The sequence below is a fragment of the Phycodurus eques genome, chromosome 12, assembly GCF_024500275.1.
Source record: "Phycodurus eques isolate BA_2022a chromosome 12, UOR_Pequ_1.1, whole genome shotgun sequence".
NCBI lineage: Eukaryota > Metazoa > Chordata > Actinopteri > Syngnathiformes > Syngnathidae > Phycodurus > Phycodurus eques.
In genome coordinates this window covers 11991843-12007349 of record NC_084536.1, presented here as the reverse complement: position 1 = coordinate 12007349, position 15507 = coordinate 11991843, and the positions used below count along the sequence as shown (strand labels likewise).

The following is a 15507-nucleotide window of genomic DNA, read 5'->3' as shown; positions in this document are numbered from 1 at the left end:
TGAAGAATACAAAAGCCTAATTGTATTATTAAATATAATTTTGGTTATTATTTTTAAAAAAAACATGCAAATGCCAACAGCTAGTTATAAGCTCTATACTCAACTCTTATGAGCTATAATACTTATTTGTCCAAATAAAGGTATCGTACCTTGAGTTGCACATGGCATTAAGAATGAACAAGAAACTGAAGAAACAAGGGGTCTAATATTCTTTTCCATGACCATATAATTATTTCTATATTCATATGTCCATTACTCATACTTAATACTGTGTATTTCAAGCTTTCAAGCTTTTTATTCCGTTTTTAGTTTGCAGTATTCTTGTATTTGACTGCATTTGATTTCTCCCATGGCCGGCACCATGGCCGACTGGTTAGCACATCTGCCTCACAGTTCTAGGGAACTCGTCGGCAGCTTTTGAAGCTGTTTCATTCTCCCAGCTCCCACGCAGTCGAGCGCACACAACTTGTCGGAAGACAGGCAGTCATTGGCTGAGTGTCGGCTTTTTGGGTACCGGCCTTTAAGACAACGTATGAATTCAGCATTGTCGCGTTAAGTTTCTTTCTTTTTTTTTTTTTTGCGGTACTAAAAAAGAAAACCTGGTACCGTGTTCTTTTTTTACGTAAAAAAAACCTCAGTACGGTACTGGTTTCGGTTCTTGGTGCAACACTATTGCAGAGAGTAAACCCTTGTTTGGACTGTTTTGGTTAGTGCAACTCCTTCAAGTCATTATAGAAGTGTCACTTTAGAAATTATTAAAACCATATAGATAACCCTGCAGATAACCCACGGCAAGTTTCTTCTGACAGTAGTAGTAATATTTTTGATATTCAGTGTTAGTTCTATTACCTAGTTTGCCATTTCTGACTATGATAATTTTTCACATTAACTTGGACGCAGTAATAGCTCAGACTCCCTGTGATAAATTGGAAATGCCAGTCAATTGTTTTAAATTGCCAGGGCAAAAGCTAATTTGTTTGCAACAGTGATGGCTAATATAGTTGTTACGTGGTCAGCCTTGCATATTTCCCCACAGTAAAAGGATAAAAAAATATTGATTGTGGGGGACATGTGATAGCTGACAGCAGCTACCTAGTCCTGGACAGTTTGCCCTTGCAGTCCCAGAGATTGCAAGACACTTACATTTGTTGAAATAAATAATTCTTCTCTTTTAAAATGATGTTTAATATGAGGCAGCCTAGTGGTAAATGCAAAAGGTCTTCAGAGGAATACATTGGGTCACCATCTTGCAAGATTTGGAAAGCTGACAAACTTGTTTTCCTGTTTTCATTAGACTGTTACTTCTAGTTGAATGTGTTTTTCCTCTGCTCTCCTAGGTGGAATATCTGAATACAGTCGGTAGGAACAGCGGCACACATTTTCCACTATGAATCGTGCCTTCAACAGGAAAAAAGGTGAGTAGACACAGCCAATTAAGTTTAAGCTGCACCAACTCATCTGGAAAGGAGTAAAGCAACAACAAAAAAAACAATGTATCAGTACCTGTGCATTTTGCTTGACATAAGTAAAACACCCATGCCCAATTGTGGGAATTGGTTGAATTATGAATTTTAACCTGTATCATTGTTTAACTCTTTCATCTAAACAATTCATTCAGAATGGTTGCGTGACTACCAATTGAGTTCAAACAAAAGATTTTAAAAAAAATTATCAACATAAAAAACTATTCATATGCGCAGCGTAGCAGCACTCGGGAAAACACAACGGGCACTTAAGAGAAAAACATCCGGTCATAATCATGAGTAATCCTACAGGAATGTACATACGGCACACAGTTTTGAGGTGACCCTGCCCAAGGACAGACAAAGGAAAATTCGGGGGTGCATTTTTGGGAAAAACAGCTTGATGTGTTTACTACCATCTGTCCTGCATCTTGCTCTTCTGCTGTAAATCAACAGGGCAGGGGGATTTTTGAAAAATGTTGGGAAAATTGTACAGGGCCCACTAGGCTATAATGATGTTTAGTTGTCATAATTCATACGCCGATCCCCCATAGGTCTTCTAAATATTGAGTTTGCAAGTAATTATTAATATGTACAGTATATGCTGGATGTACAGTATCAGTGTCATTTTGTACCAGTTGATGCCTTGTCATAGCATACATATGTCCAAATGTTTTTGTAATTATTCATAGGTTTATTAAACAATTATCAAGATCTGACAAACTTCCACATGAAAATTTAAGTCATGAGAAAAGTGTTCTCTGTTTATTCTTGTGATTGTGACTCTGTTTATTCTTGTGATTGGTGATGAAGGTCAGGCTACATTTGATGACCAATTTATGCAGAAATGTAAGAAATTCCAAAGGGTTCACATACTACATACGTATAAAAACATAGTATGTTGTTCAAATACTTGTCCTCCCACCGTAGGACTTGATCTTGGCTGTCACACAGCACATGACAACCAAACTACATACAGTAGAACAACCTTCAACAACTGCACCCATTGCTACTGTTCCTGAGCCCATCAGTATTTGATGCCACAAAATGCCCTATCTCACTCAGTCTTAATAATGGGAGCTTTTTTTTCAGTGCCATCAAAATTAAGTCAAATGTTTGTCCTCTGGTTGCTTTGCAATATAAGACTAATTACAAATAAGGATCATCAAATGAACACTAATTAGGACAGTTGATTTGTTTTCACCTTGTAAGAGCTTGCAAAAACTTTGGCAACCACCACAAAGGAGTAGAGTGCTTGTAAACACTTATAAGCTACTAATGGATGGATTGTAAAGTAAAGGATGCTGCTTATCGGTTGCTGATAAATGACTGTGTTCTTCCTACACAATGACTAATAATGATCCATCCTATCTCAGATGTGACTGTGCATAACTGTTTGGTTGCTTGCTGTAATATGCTTGTGATGTACCTTGAGATATGTGTTACCTGACTTATGAGTTTTTCGAGTCACGGGCCATCATTTGGCTGATTTTTTTTGTGCTTGAACATGCGAGCAACAATTTCAGATGCGCGCTGCATGATGGCAGTGAACTCAACTCACTTCACAACAAGCAGCAGTTTGCCAGAGAGGGAACAGATCTTTAAAAAGAGGCTTCCAGGCAGCTGTTTAATGTCACTCCCTATTACTGTCAAACTAATCATAAAACTTAGAAAATTACGTGTGTATAACAACAACATAACTTTTCCTTAAGGTTCGCTGGCTTAATGCTAACAAATAGCATCTACACTGTGTGGCGGTGTTACTGTATAACGCTCACAAGCATATATTCTTTATATTTTGCAAAAAACGACTAATGTTACTGAGTCACTTACAGCTACTTAGAGTAGCTGCGAGATACTCTTCTTCGTTTGTCTGCATGACTGTATTATACGTCAAGTCAGGCAGACCAGCAGGAGCCACAATGAATTAATTATGATAAATTGAACTGTTTTAATTCTTCACATGCATGTTGTTACTATAAGATACAACATTATAGAGGGCTGTTTTCTGTATAAATAAACAATGACCCCAAAAATATTTTTTTTGGTGGGGGGCTGCAGTGGATTGATGGCATTTCCATCATTTTAATGGGACGGGAGGTCACTGGAAAAATTAAACTTTTATCTCAAGGCTTCATTGTATTATTTTTGCCACTGAATACCATACTTTACATCCAGATAAATAAAGAAGCTACACACATACTGATTTTCAACACATTCTTTATCTTCTGAACACATTGTAGAGAAAAGAATGACTCTTAAAACACACCACAGGAATATGTTTTTGAGACCGTGAGGATTATGTTAAAGAGATCCATAAGCCTTTGCTCACATAGATTGGAAAGGTGGAATAATGCTCAAATCCGGCCTGTTTATTGATATGACACGTTAACCTAACCTTAATAGGTACTAATATTAACTATGTGTTGTTGTTTCTTTAATTCAGAGAAATCATGGATGCACACACCCGAAGCCCTGGCCAAGCATTACATAGCCTACAACGTGAAGGTATGTTTTATTTGTGTTACTGTTAGAGTAGACGAGAGCAACAGTGTGGTGATAAAGACGTGCCATTTTAAAGTTACATGGAACAAAGAACGAGACTTTCCTCATATCAGGGGATGCATAGTACATTTCCTATGAGATGACCGCCGTATTCAAAGGACATGTCCAGTAAACATACTTTAAACAGGTTAGTTTTATTTAAATATTTATAAATATGCTTTAAAATTAGATATACTATCTGTATTTTCCACAATTTAACAGTTCCAAGGTGTCTCAATCTAAAAAATGCTTTCGTCAAAATACTTCAATGATCAAGAATTACCAAAGTTATACTGAAATACACCAGTTTTTGACCAGTTTTCTCTGTGGTGCAAGTGCACCACTTTACGCCATGTTCCCTTCTACTGCTGGGCCGATGCTAAGTACAGTCTTTGTTACCAAACTCAAACTCAGACTTGGACAAAGTTTCTAGCGAAACTATACCGATCTTATTGCTGAAAAACTCACCTAATTGCTGGCCGTTGTACTATTTCTGAAACAACGTAAGATTGCACAATATGCTGCCCAAGCCCTGTCTAAATAGGAAAATAGTATATTAATTGCTGTCAAGGAAGTATGTTATATTTCTACATCTCAACTGAGAGACAAGCCTTGTATGCCAAGTAGTTTAGCTAGGGTTGTTAGGGGAAGTTACAGAGTCTTCGTTGCCTGTGAAGTTACATGTCCAGTAAATTGTTTTCAAAATCAAATAATCTGTAAATGATTAATTTTAAAGGGCAATGTTGTAAAATGAGTACAAAATAATATTTAAGTGTTTTGGGATCACCCTTTTTGGAGTCCTTGGAGGGGGTGCTGGAGAGTGCTCCCGCTGGAGACGCCATCGTTCTGGTAGGGACTTCAATGCTCACGTGGGGAAATGACAGTGAGAGCTGGAAGGGCGTGATTGGGAGGAACCCAACTATCTCTGGGGTTGAGGTCACCGAGGTGGTTAAAAAGCTCCTTGGTGGCTAAAGACTCTGGATGTTGTGGGGCTGTCCTGGTTGACACGCCTTTGCAACATCGCATGGACATCGGGGAGAGTGCCTCTGGATTGGTAAACTGGGGTGGTGTTCCGACTACAGGAGTGCCACACTCCTCAGCCTCCCTGGCAAGGTCTATTCAGGGGTACTGGAGATGGGGTCCATTCCAGTCGAATCTCAGATTTAGGAGGAGCAGTGTGGTTTTTGTCCTGGCCGTGGAACAGTGGACCAGCTCTACACCCTTGGCAAGGTCCTCGACAGTGCATGGGAGTTCGCCCAACCAGTCTACATGTGTTTTGTGGACTTGGAGAAGGGGTTCGACCGTGTCCCTCAGAGAATCCTGTGGGGGGTGCTTCGGGAATATGGGGTACCGAACCCCCTGATACGGGGTGTTCGGTCCCTGTACGACCAGTGTCAGAGCTTGGTCTGCATTGCTGACAGTAAGTCAGACTCGTTTCCGGTGAAGGTTGGACTCCGCCAAGGCTGCCCTTTGTCACCGATTCTGTGAATAATTTTTATGGACAGAATTTCTAGGCACAACCAAGGCGTAGAAGGGGTCCGGTTTGGTGGCCTCGGTATTGCATCTCTGCTTTTGCAGATGATGTGGTTCTGTTGACTTCATCTAGCCGTGATCTCCAACTCTCACTGGAGTGGTTCTCAGCCGAGTGTGAAGCAGCTAGGATGAAAATCAGCACCTCCAAATCTGAGACCATGGTCCTCAGGAGAGGGTGGCGTGCCCTCTCCATGTCGGGGATGAGATCCTGCCCCAAGTGGAGGAGTTCAATTATCTTGGGGTCTTGTTCACGAGTGAGGGAAGAATGGAGCAGGAGATGGACAGGCAGATTGGTGCAGCGTCTGCAGTGATGCGGACTTTGTGTCGGTCCGTTGTGGTGAAGAAGGAGCTAAGCCGAAAGGCGAAGCTCTCTATTAACCGGCCGATCGACGTTCCTACCCTCACCTATGGTCACAAGCTGTGGGTCGTGATCGAAAGAACAAGATCCCGGATACAAGCGACTGAAATTAGTTGTCTCCGCAGGGTGTCTGGGCTCTCTCTTAGAGATAGGGTGAGAAGCTCAGTCATCCGCAAGGGGCTCAGAGTAGAGCCCTTGCTCCTCCACATTGAGAGGAGCCAGATGAGGTGGTTCGGGCATCTGATTAGGATGCCTCCTTCACGGGTCCCTGGTGAGGTGTTCCGGGCACTTCCCACCGGGAGGAGACCCCAGGGACGACCCAGGAGACGCTGGAGAGACTATTTCTCCCGGCTGGACTCGGAACACCTCGGGATCCCCCTGGAAGAGTTGGATGAAGTGGCTGGGATAGGGAAGTCTGGGTGTCCCTGCTCAAGCTACTGGCCCTGCAACCCAACCTCGGATAAGCGGAAGAAAATGAATGGATGGATGGATGCATTGGGATCATAGCTTTTTTTATACATTTACAGTTTAAACTGTTGCTATAGGTCTCCATTTTGTGAGTGTGTGTGTGTGTGGGGGGGGTCAATATTTTCCACTCCAGTCCCTAAACCCCGGCGAATACATCAATATATCATTAATTGTTTGTGGCTACAAGACTGCTATATAATATCAAAATATCAGTTCAACCGGTGTGTCTCATTTGCGCAATGATTTTAAAAGAGATCAAGTAAATTAAGTCATAAAAAACTTTCAGCTCAGAAGAGCGAATTGTGTAGAGACATTTTAGTGGATCATTACTTTAAATGGACTATCACGAGGTGGAAATCGCTGCATATTTTATCTAATTTGTGCGTTAATAGCACACAATCCTCAAGCTCTTTGGCTTGACGACACAGAGACAGACAGGGACGGTTTGTTTTTCTGCTGGATGAGTCAGTGATGGATGATCCTCTCATCTCGGTGTTGCCCTCTGAAACGGCCTCAGTCTCTGACAGAACGCGCTGGTCAAGAGCCATCACTTCTCCGTTTCTATTCTGGGCTTTTGTCAGCTACAAAGACATGTTTGTCATACCAATGCTGAGTGTTAACATCCTCATATGAAACTCTCCCATTTGTTTTTCTTGATTTGTGCTGTTAGTGGTCCTTCCATCCATCAATCCATCCATCCATTTTCTACCGCTTATCCGAGGTCGGGTCGCGGGGGCAGTAGCTTTAGCAGGGAGAGCCCATACTTCCCTCTCCCCAGCCACTTCATACAGCTATTTCGGGGAGATCTCGGGGCGTTCCCAGGCCAACCGAAAGACGTAGTGTCTCCAGCGTCTCCTGGGTCATGCCCGGGTTCTCCTCCCAGTAGGACGTGCCCGGAACACCGCACCAGGGAGGCGTCCGGGAGGCATCCGAATCAGATGCCCTAGCCACCTCATCTGGCTCCTCTCGATGTGGAGGAGCAGCAGTGTTAGTGGTGTTTCAGTTAATAAAAGTCCTTGCAGAAATATTATCCCACTGCCCGTTTCCAGCTTGGCCGATTTAATTAGATGGATATTTTAGGACGTATTTTGGTTTCTCTGGTTTTTATTACTATTCGACTTCGGAAAACCGATTATCTTTTATAGTATGGCCTCACAGGAACAGATAATTACTGTTGGAATAAAAATAAGTAATTTAGCGTGTGGCTAGAGCATAGAGGCACTTTTATAGGGTTAAATAGGGCATGCAAGACAAAAACCCACATATAGACTGGCTTCATGCCGCATGAGTGCAGGACCATTTGTTGACAAGCCAAGCTGCAAACAAAACTCAGCCTTGGAATGATTCAAACGGTTCGTAGCAGAGACCCAAGCGTTCAAAGTCTGCTTGAGCCGCCGTGTTATACTTGGAGATATTTTAATTTTCCTGACCTTTTAGGGGCCACCACCTGTGTTTATGAGGTCTATTATTGGAAGAAGCTACCTATTTAGCTCACTGATGCGCTCAAGCATTTGCTGCTCCTGCTGCACAAGCACATAGTATTTAATGGCTCCATCTGTTGGAGAATGATAGAGCTGCTGCAGAAGTTTCTCTTTGGTTTGTTTATGCCGGTCTTGTTCATGCATTGGGAAGCATGGAAGAGCCATCTGGGAGGGATGAATTGAATTGTGAGATGTTTTGAAAGACGTATGCATACGAATACTGTTAAAACTATAAAGATGAGTATAAGCAGGATCAGCTGTTTAGCTTTTATGTGCCTGCCAGGACTGTATGTGATAAAACTGAACTGTGAGGCAGCCACACTAACCACTAAGATCATTGTTCTGCCGTGTGATAAATTGCCTCATATAGTAAAGGATTTATAGATTATTTGTCCTTACGTCTTCTTGTCAAAAGCAGTTTTCTGCCCACCTGATTTAGGACATACAAGGAGTGTCAGAAATCCTCTTGGATTGGCATCACACAAGATATATTTCAAATACAACTACAAGCTTTCCTTTCAAAGTGGTCACCAGTGTACGCAAAACAATCACACGGCGCAAAGTCAGGTGGGTAGGGAGTTTGCTCCAGCCTGGCGATGTTCTTCTCACCCAGGAATCTGTCAGATGCTCAGGGCATTTTGAGTAGGTGCGAGTGTTCCTGCCCACAACTCTCACCTCTTCCTCCTTATTGAACTAAGTCAACACCACACGATCTCTTTGTAGACGTGCTGGTTGATCATCCGGCCTGTGTACATTACTAGATAAACAGTTAGTGAATTACCTCTCATAGATCATCTGTGTTGTCTTCCAGTTCCTTGGTAACACCGAGGTGGAGGCCCCGAAAGGAACAGAGGTTGTCAAGGATGCAGTGAGAAAGCTTAAGGTAAAAGGTTGACTCGGGACTCTCGCCTGAAGGAGCAAGAAAGTGTCCGTTGTGAAAGCTACGGTCAAGATTAAAAACTCAGAAGAGACAGTTGCTCGGATAAATATTAACCTTTTAGCCACTGGCAAGGTGCCTTTTTTACTATTCCTTCCAAGCATGGATGATATTTAGTGACTCGATGCAGAGGGCGATAAAAGACATTATTTATCTACCGTAAAAATGGCTTTAAACTCTCAACTTGAATCCCTGTGTGATTTTAAAAGTACAGTGTACACAGTTGAGACAATAAATCAAGAACTTGTACCTACTGAGCTGCATTATTAATGGCAAAGCATACTTTAGTCTTAGCATCAGTGCCATTGTTACTGTTTAACATGATCATATCCAGACGGAAGATAAGAATGAATTTATTGTATTATCTTCCAACATTGTCATACTTTTCTTTGGACTGAAGATTATTTTATCTTCTTTCTGAACTAGTCAGTCACCAAGTCACAAAAGCACTGCTGATACAAGTCCCAGAATGCAGTCCAATCACCGGTTCATTTCATGATTGTCATGAGTGGATAATGGAAAGCCCTAAACCAGCTGACCTGAGCACCATGCCAACAGCACATTTTACTGACTTGTTTTCTTAACACTGCTATTTATTGCTGATGAACAAACTGATGTAACTCACCTCTTTGAAGTTTCAGAGACACATCAAGAAGTCAGAGGGACAGAAAACCCCAAAAGTCGAGCTGCAGATTTCTATTTATGGTGTGAAAATTCTAGATCCTAAGACAAAAGTAAGTGCTTAAAAGTGGACTTGTGTTTTCCATCCACTTTATTGTTGTTTTGTTTTGATGCTATTCTTCTTAGCTCCCCTGTTATGTTCAAAGTCTTGAGGAAAAAAAATCAAAACTTATTCTGCTGGTATTTCATTGCTTCTTTAAGTATAATTTTAAAAATAGAATTTTCATTGTGTTGTCATATTTCTTCATGATTCGTGCTTCATGAACATTGTTGGTAAGAAATTAACACAACAGATGTTTCAAAGTACATGCATACCGATTACATTTTACATTTTACATGTTTACCGATTTTTAAAACCTGTGAGGCCCCACACATGACAAGGAAAAATTCAAACAACTTTTTTTACCTGGTCGAACTGAGCTGAACCCAGAGTTGCCATCTTAGCGTCTGATATTTAGCACTTTTCTGACACCTTTAGTTTCTATTATTCGAAAAAGCAACTAGCAGCAAATCTAGCCACTTTCTATGGTGTTGTTGGAGATTTCTGTAGACTCTGAGAGCAGAGCAGATCATGTTCACCCTTCTGCGTCCAGACTGCAAATAAATCGCGCTGGAGCTAAGCCACCACTGGCCTGATTGAACAAAACCCGTGCGTTCAACAAAACTAATTGCAGCTCTGCTTACCTTTTTTGACACAGGTTTTTCAGACTGCTGCAAACTACAAAGAAGAAGAAAGAAATAGAATAAGCTAGGCTAACTGTTAGCTTAAGCAACTCTTCTCCATATCCGATTCATATCCACATACGAAAGGCCTGGGTCGGATTTGAAAAAAAACGGAGTGGTACTTTTCACTTTGACATGAAAAAAAATAAAATACATGTCACATTTGGACAAAAAAATCAAAATTGACCTGCTGTGCGAACATCGTCGTAGGCTCTATAGTGTACATGTGTACCCCGCTTTGGTAACTCAACTAATAGAATGTTGTGTTTTGTTTTTCCAGGATGTGCAGCACAATTGTCAGTTACACCGAATATCCTTCTGTGCGGATGACAAAACAGATAAAAGAATATTCACATTCATCTGCAAGGACTCCGAGTCCAACAAACACCTGTGTTATGTGTTTGACAGTGAAAAGTGTGTAAGTGCCTCAGGTTTTGCCAAGTGGATGTCTCTGCTTCATGCTCAATTGCCAGTCGACTTCGGTCGACAGTGACATTTAAGTTGAATATCACCGTGTGACATTGTAGGCTGAAGAGATCACGCTAACGATCGGCCAGGCCTTTGACTTGGCCTACAAGAAATTCCTGGAGTCGGGAGGCAAAGATGTGGAAACCAGGAAGCAGATTGGAAGTCTGCAGAAAAGAGTAAGTCATCCATTGTGGTTCTTCTTTTCAGCTTGTTTGGCGTTATTAATGAGCGTAATTGACATTGACGTGCAACCATCACTAATTGCCCGTTAATGATGTCTCATCTGAGTGGGGGTTGCAGTGAGTGAGCTTTTTAGTTAGCTGGTTTGGCAGCTCAGCAATCATCAATTGATAAATGATGATAAAGTAAAGCACATTATGTTTCAACAGCACTTTACACTGTGTACTGCAGCCCATTTGCCATAATTTAGCAATATCTATAGTTGTTCTTTTTAAATTGATTTAAAATCATCTACTGCAGGGAATTGGGTTTGTTTATGGCAAGTCTAAAAATATATTCTATTCAAATGGTTCTCTGTTTAGGATGTTGTTTTGGAAATGTTTACCAACTGAGATGAGATACGGCATGTTTTTTTCACAATTTAAAACAGTTCCCAACTGATCGCTGACATTCTTCTATCAAAATACACAAAGGATTAAAGAATTACAGAACACTTTAAAAAAAACACTCGTTTTTGGAGGGGCAATTCAGTCCCTATGAGCATCGGGGGCGGAGCCACGGCGTTGCGACAAAGCAAAGGTTATGATGGCAACTTGGCAACTTTTTCGATCTCTCGTAACTATTTTTTCAAAAAAGCAACTAGCAACAAATCTAGCCGCTATGTTATTGGAGACTGTAGACTCCCTCCAGAGCAGAGAATGTTCACCCCTCCATGTACAGACTGGAAATGAATGATGCTTATACTAAGCCACCACTGGTCAATTCACAGGTGTTAAACTCAGGGCCCGGGGCCAGATCCGGCCTGCCACATCATTTTATGTGGCCCGCGAAAGCAAATCATGTGCATCGACTTCATGTTTCTTGCTTGAATACCAAAATTGCAAATTGTCGTCACTTTTAATAATGTTGCAATATTGCAAACATTTTTTGTTACCATTCCCCCTTTCAAAATATACTGAATCATAATTTAGCCAATGTTGTTTTACTGGCTTATGATTTCAAAACTAGTTATTCATAATTTTTTTGTGTGCTATACATGTACTATTGGCGGCACGGTGGACGACTGGTTAGAGCGTCAGCCTCACAGTTCTGAGGACCTGGGTTCAATCCCCGGCCCCGCCTGTGTGGAGTTTGCATGTTCTCCCCGTGCCTGCGTGGGTTTTCTCCGGGCACTCCGGTTTCCTCCCACATCCCAAAAACATGCATTAATTGGAGTGACTTTGAGTGTGACTGGTTGTTTGTTTGTATGTGCCCTGCGATTGGCTGGCAACCAGTTCAGGGTGTACCCCTCCTCCTGCCCGATGACAGCTGGGATAGGCTCCAGCACGCCCGCGACCCTAGTGAGGAGAAGCGGCTTAGAAAATGGATGGATGGATGGATGGACATGTACTATTATAAGGCAATCATACATTTATAGGGGTTCACAGTCATTCCGGCCCACGGAGGAAAAAAACTATGATGTGGCCTGTAACAAAAATACAGTACAACACAATACAACTCTGCTTACCTTCAGGCCCTGAGGTGACTCTAGTAATTGCTTTAAAGTGGCGGATATTCGCCCAGCCTAGCTTCTAAGTCATGGGGTCGCTTTAAATCAGTGTGGGGGCAGTTGTCATGTCAAATATATTCAGAAAAAACAGAACAGACACATTTTCTGAAAATGTTTTAAACTATTAAGTAAATTTCAAGTAGTGCATCAATTGCTGTTTTTCGCTAGGGCTCAACCCCTCTACCCCGCAAATAGCGGGCGTTGACTGTCGTGTGTGTATTGTACTGTAGGTTTAGGTGTGTTGTGTTTTTCATGCAGATTCAAGAACTGGAAACAGAAAACTCAGAGCTAAAGAAGCAGCTTCAAGATCTCGAAGAGCAGTTGATGATCACCCACATGCCCCCAGTAAGGACAAAGCAATCAGTGGTTTGCTCACATTAATCGAGGCAAAATGCAAAATTCAAAAACCTTTTAAACCTGTCCAGCGATCTTTCTGCAGCACTTCACTAATAAAAGGTTCCGTCTGCCGTCTTTTTTCTCAGCCGTTATATATAAATGAAGCTAACGAAGCGTACATGCTGCAGAGGCCTTCTTCTCTTTTCTGGTGTCACGACATCAACTCTTGCCTGGAGATCTCCTCTGTCACCCTCACGCCTATGAGCTCGCCAGAGTCCAACCTGTCTATTGGCCTACTAACTCCCCCGCCTGCCAAATCCACTTTCCTTCCTCTTAAACCTCCCGAGGGATGCAGCGTCCCACGACCTCACGTAAACTCCCCCCAGTGCTTCTTGTTGTTTCACCTCAGTTGCCGTCTCTTACTTCTTATTATCTCCTGCCTTTTAACTCTGTATCTGTTACACTTCTCAATTTATTTACCAACTTACCCTTATTTCTTTCACTTTAAACAGGCAGGGAGCATCTCCACAAAACCACAGTCAACAGACATTTTTGACATGGTTCCCTTCTCCCCCGGGACCGTGCTGGTACCCACACAAGCCAGCAATGGCTGCCCAACACCACCAACCAAACTGCCGCCAAACATAGGTGCGGAGTCCCCTCGTGGTACTTTTTCAACAGCATAAACTAAAGTTCACGTTCTAATGGGTGGTTTTACGCGTAACCTTCATGTTTTGTATGAAGGGAAAGACCTGTTTGGTGCAGAGCCATTTGATCCATTCACCTGTGGTTCAGCTGACTTCCCTCCAGATATTCAGTCTAAGCTCGATGAAATGCAGGTGAGCAGCAATTTAATATATATTTTTTTCCCGGTACTTTGGTTGTATTAATGTATTAATACAGTGAACCCCTCTGCCGACTAGAAGGTCTTTGTGGAACATATCCTCAGCTATTTGTTGAAAATCTCGCCTAGTCTTCACATATTTTTTTGTTCTTTCTGTGGTGCCCTACAATGCCACAAGATGGCGCCAAAGCCCCAGCTAATAGTAATTGGGGTCAAGGAGGTATTATTGAAGCGTTACATCTCAATTGAGAGACTTTTTTAGGTTTTTTATGTTTGGGAGGAGCTAAGTTTAGCCTGGGTTGTTAGTGGAAGTTATAGAGACTCTTGGCCAAATGTGTATCTAACGCGATGCTTTTTTAATAAATCGAATAATCTTATTTTTAAGGATAATGAACTATAAGTTTTAAATGATCAACTATTTTGGGGTCCTAGTTTGTAGTATATTATATTTACAGTATAAACTATTAAACTAGGTGTCAATAACTCACAGTTTTTCGCTCTTTGCGGCAGGGCTCGCTCCCTATGCCCTGCAAATAGCGGGCGTTTGCAGTAAATTTGTTGAAGGCTTTCGGTTTCATGTTTTCATGAACTGGAAAAAAGCAAATGTTAGGACTTGAGCTTGTTTTTGAAAAGTAACATTGAAAATCAGTTGACAATAATAACCATGACAAACGTTTTTTACGAATGGCAAGGGGTTGGAAATAAAATACCAAATAAAGCTGCGAACAGTGATGATTAGGCCCTCGCACCCTATTTTCACGGCAAATTCTTGAAATGATCCTCAAACTTTGACGTTGCACTCCACCTACATTAAAAAGTTTAAAGCTAAAAAGCTTTTCATATTTGGATTTCCCCTCTGTCTAAGATACGTGCTTCAGATTGGGGCTCATTTGGGCGAAGTTCACTTTGTAAGAATATGTCAAATTATGAGCCCTGAATTTTGAAATATCTGCTTCAAACCAAAATGGCCGACCTCCTTTTCAGTTCTGGACATGGGTTTTTTGTTCTTCCTGTGATTATAGACACGTTCACACGGCCAGTTTTGTGTCGATCGATGAAACTGATGTCCGGGGCTGATTTATTTATTTTTAAATAAATCTTTAACAAAGTATGAGGCCTGGAAGTTGCCTTAAATGTTTGCTTCAAACTGAAATGGCCAAATTCCTGTTCAATTTCCATATAAGACCTTGACACTTTTTCATTCGTCCTAGGCATGTCCACCAAATTTTGTGAAACACGTTAGGGGCTAATTCCTTAGAAAAAAATTCACAGGGCGCTACTGAGTAAGTTTTGGGGGAGTGGGTTCGGGACTCTAAAATACAAACGTTCTCACTGGTATGCAACCCCAATTCCAATGAAGTAGGGACGTTGTGTTAAGCATAAATAAAAACAGAATACAATGATTTTCAAATCAGGTTCGACCTATATTTAATTGAATACACTACACAGACAAGATATTTAATGTTCAAACTCATAAACGTTATTGTTTTTAGCAAATAATCATTAACTCAGAATTTTATGGCTACAACACGTTCCAAAAAAGCTGGGACAGGGCCATGTTTGACTCACCTTTTCTTTTAACAACATTCAATAAACGTTTGGGAACTGAGGACACAGGGGCGTCCATGAAAAAGACGTTGCTTGGATGGCAGCATATGTTTCTCCAAAACCTGTATGTACCTTTCAGCATTAATGGTGCCTTCACAGATGTGTAAGTTACCCATGCCATTGGCACTAACACAGCCCCATACCATCACAGATGCTGGCTTTTGAACTTTGCGTCCATAACACTTAGGATGGTTCTTTTCCTCTTTGGCCCGGAGGACACGACGTCCACAATTTCCAAAAACAATTTGAAACGTGGACTCGTCGGACCACAGAACACTTTTCCACTTTGCATCAGTCCATTTTAGATGAGCTCGGGCCCAGAGAAGCCGGCGGC

The 15507-nt window shown here is 41.6% G+C and overlaps 1 protein-coding gene across 7 annotated transcripts in view; it reads left to right on the top strand.

Annotated features, from left to right (window-relative positions):
* Positions 1–15507, top strand: part of LOC133411046 (PTB domain-containing engulfment adapter protein 1) — a 61255-nt gene that overhangs the window by 38475 nt on the left and 7273 nt on the right. For 4 of the 7 annotated variants that reach the window (XM_061692870.1, XM_061692867.1, XM_061692868.1 and 1 more), the window contains exons 2-11: positions 1338–1415; positions 3910–3971; positions 8659–8730; positions 9420–9518; positions 10469–10606; positions 10716–10832; positions 12644–12730; positions 12868–13092; positions 13234–13369; positions 13466–13560. In XM_061692870.1, the coding sequence (XP_061548854.1) occupies positions 1388–1415; positions 3910–3971; positions 8659–8730; positions 9420–9518; positions 10469–10606; positions 10716–10832; positions 12644–12730; positions 12868–13092; positions 13234–13369; positions 13466–13560 (1059 nt within the window). In that variant the 5' untranslated portion in view covers positions 1338–1387. The remainder of the gene's footprint in view (positions 1–1337; positions 1416–3909; positions 3972–8658; positions 8731–9419; positions 9519–10468; positions 10607–10715; positions 10833–12643; positions 12731–12867; positions 13093–13233; positions 13370–13465; positions 13561–15507) is intronic. The other 3 variants (XM_061692873.1, XM_061692872.1, XM_061692871.1) reach the window with 2 other exon arrangements.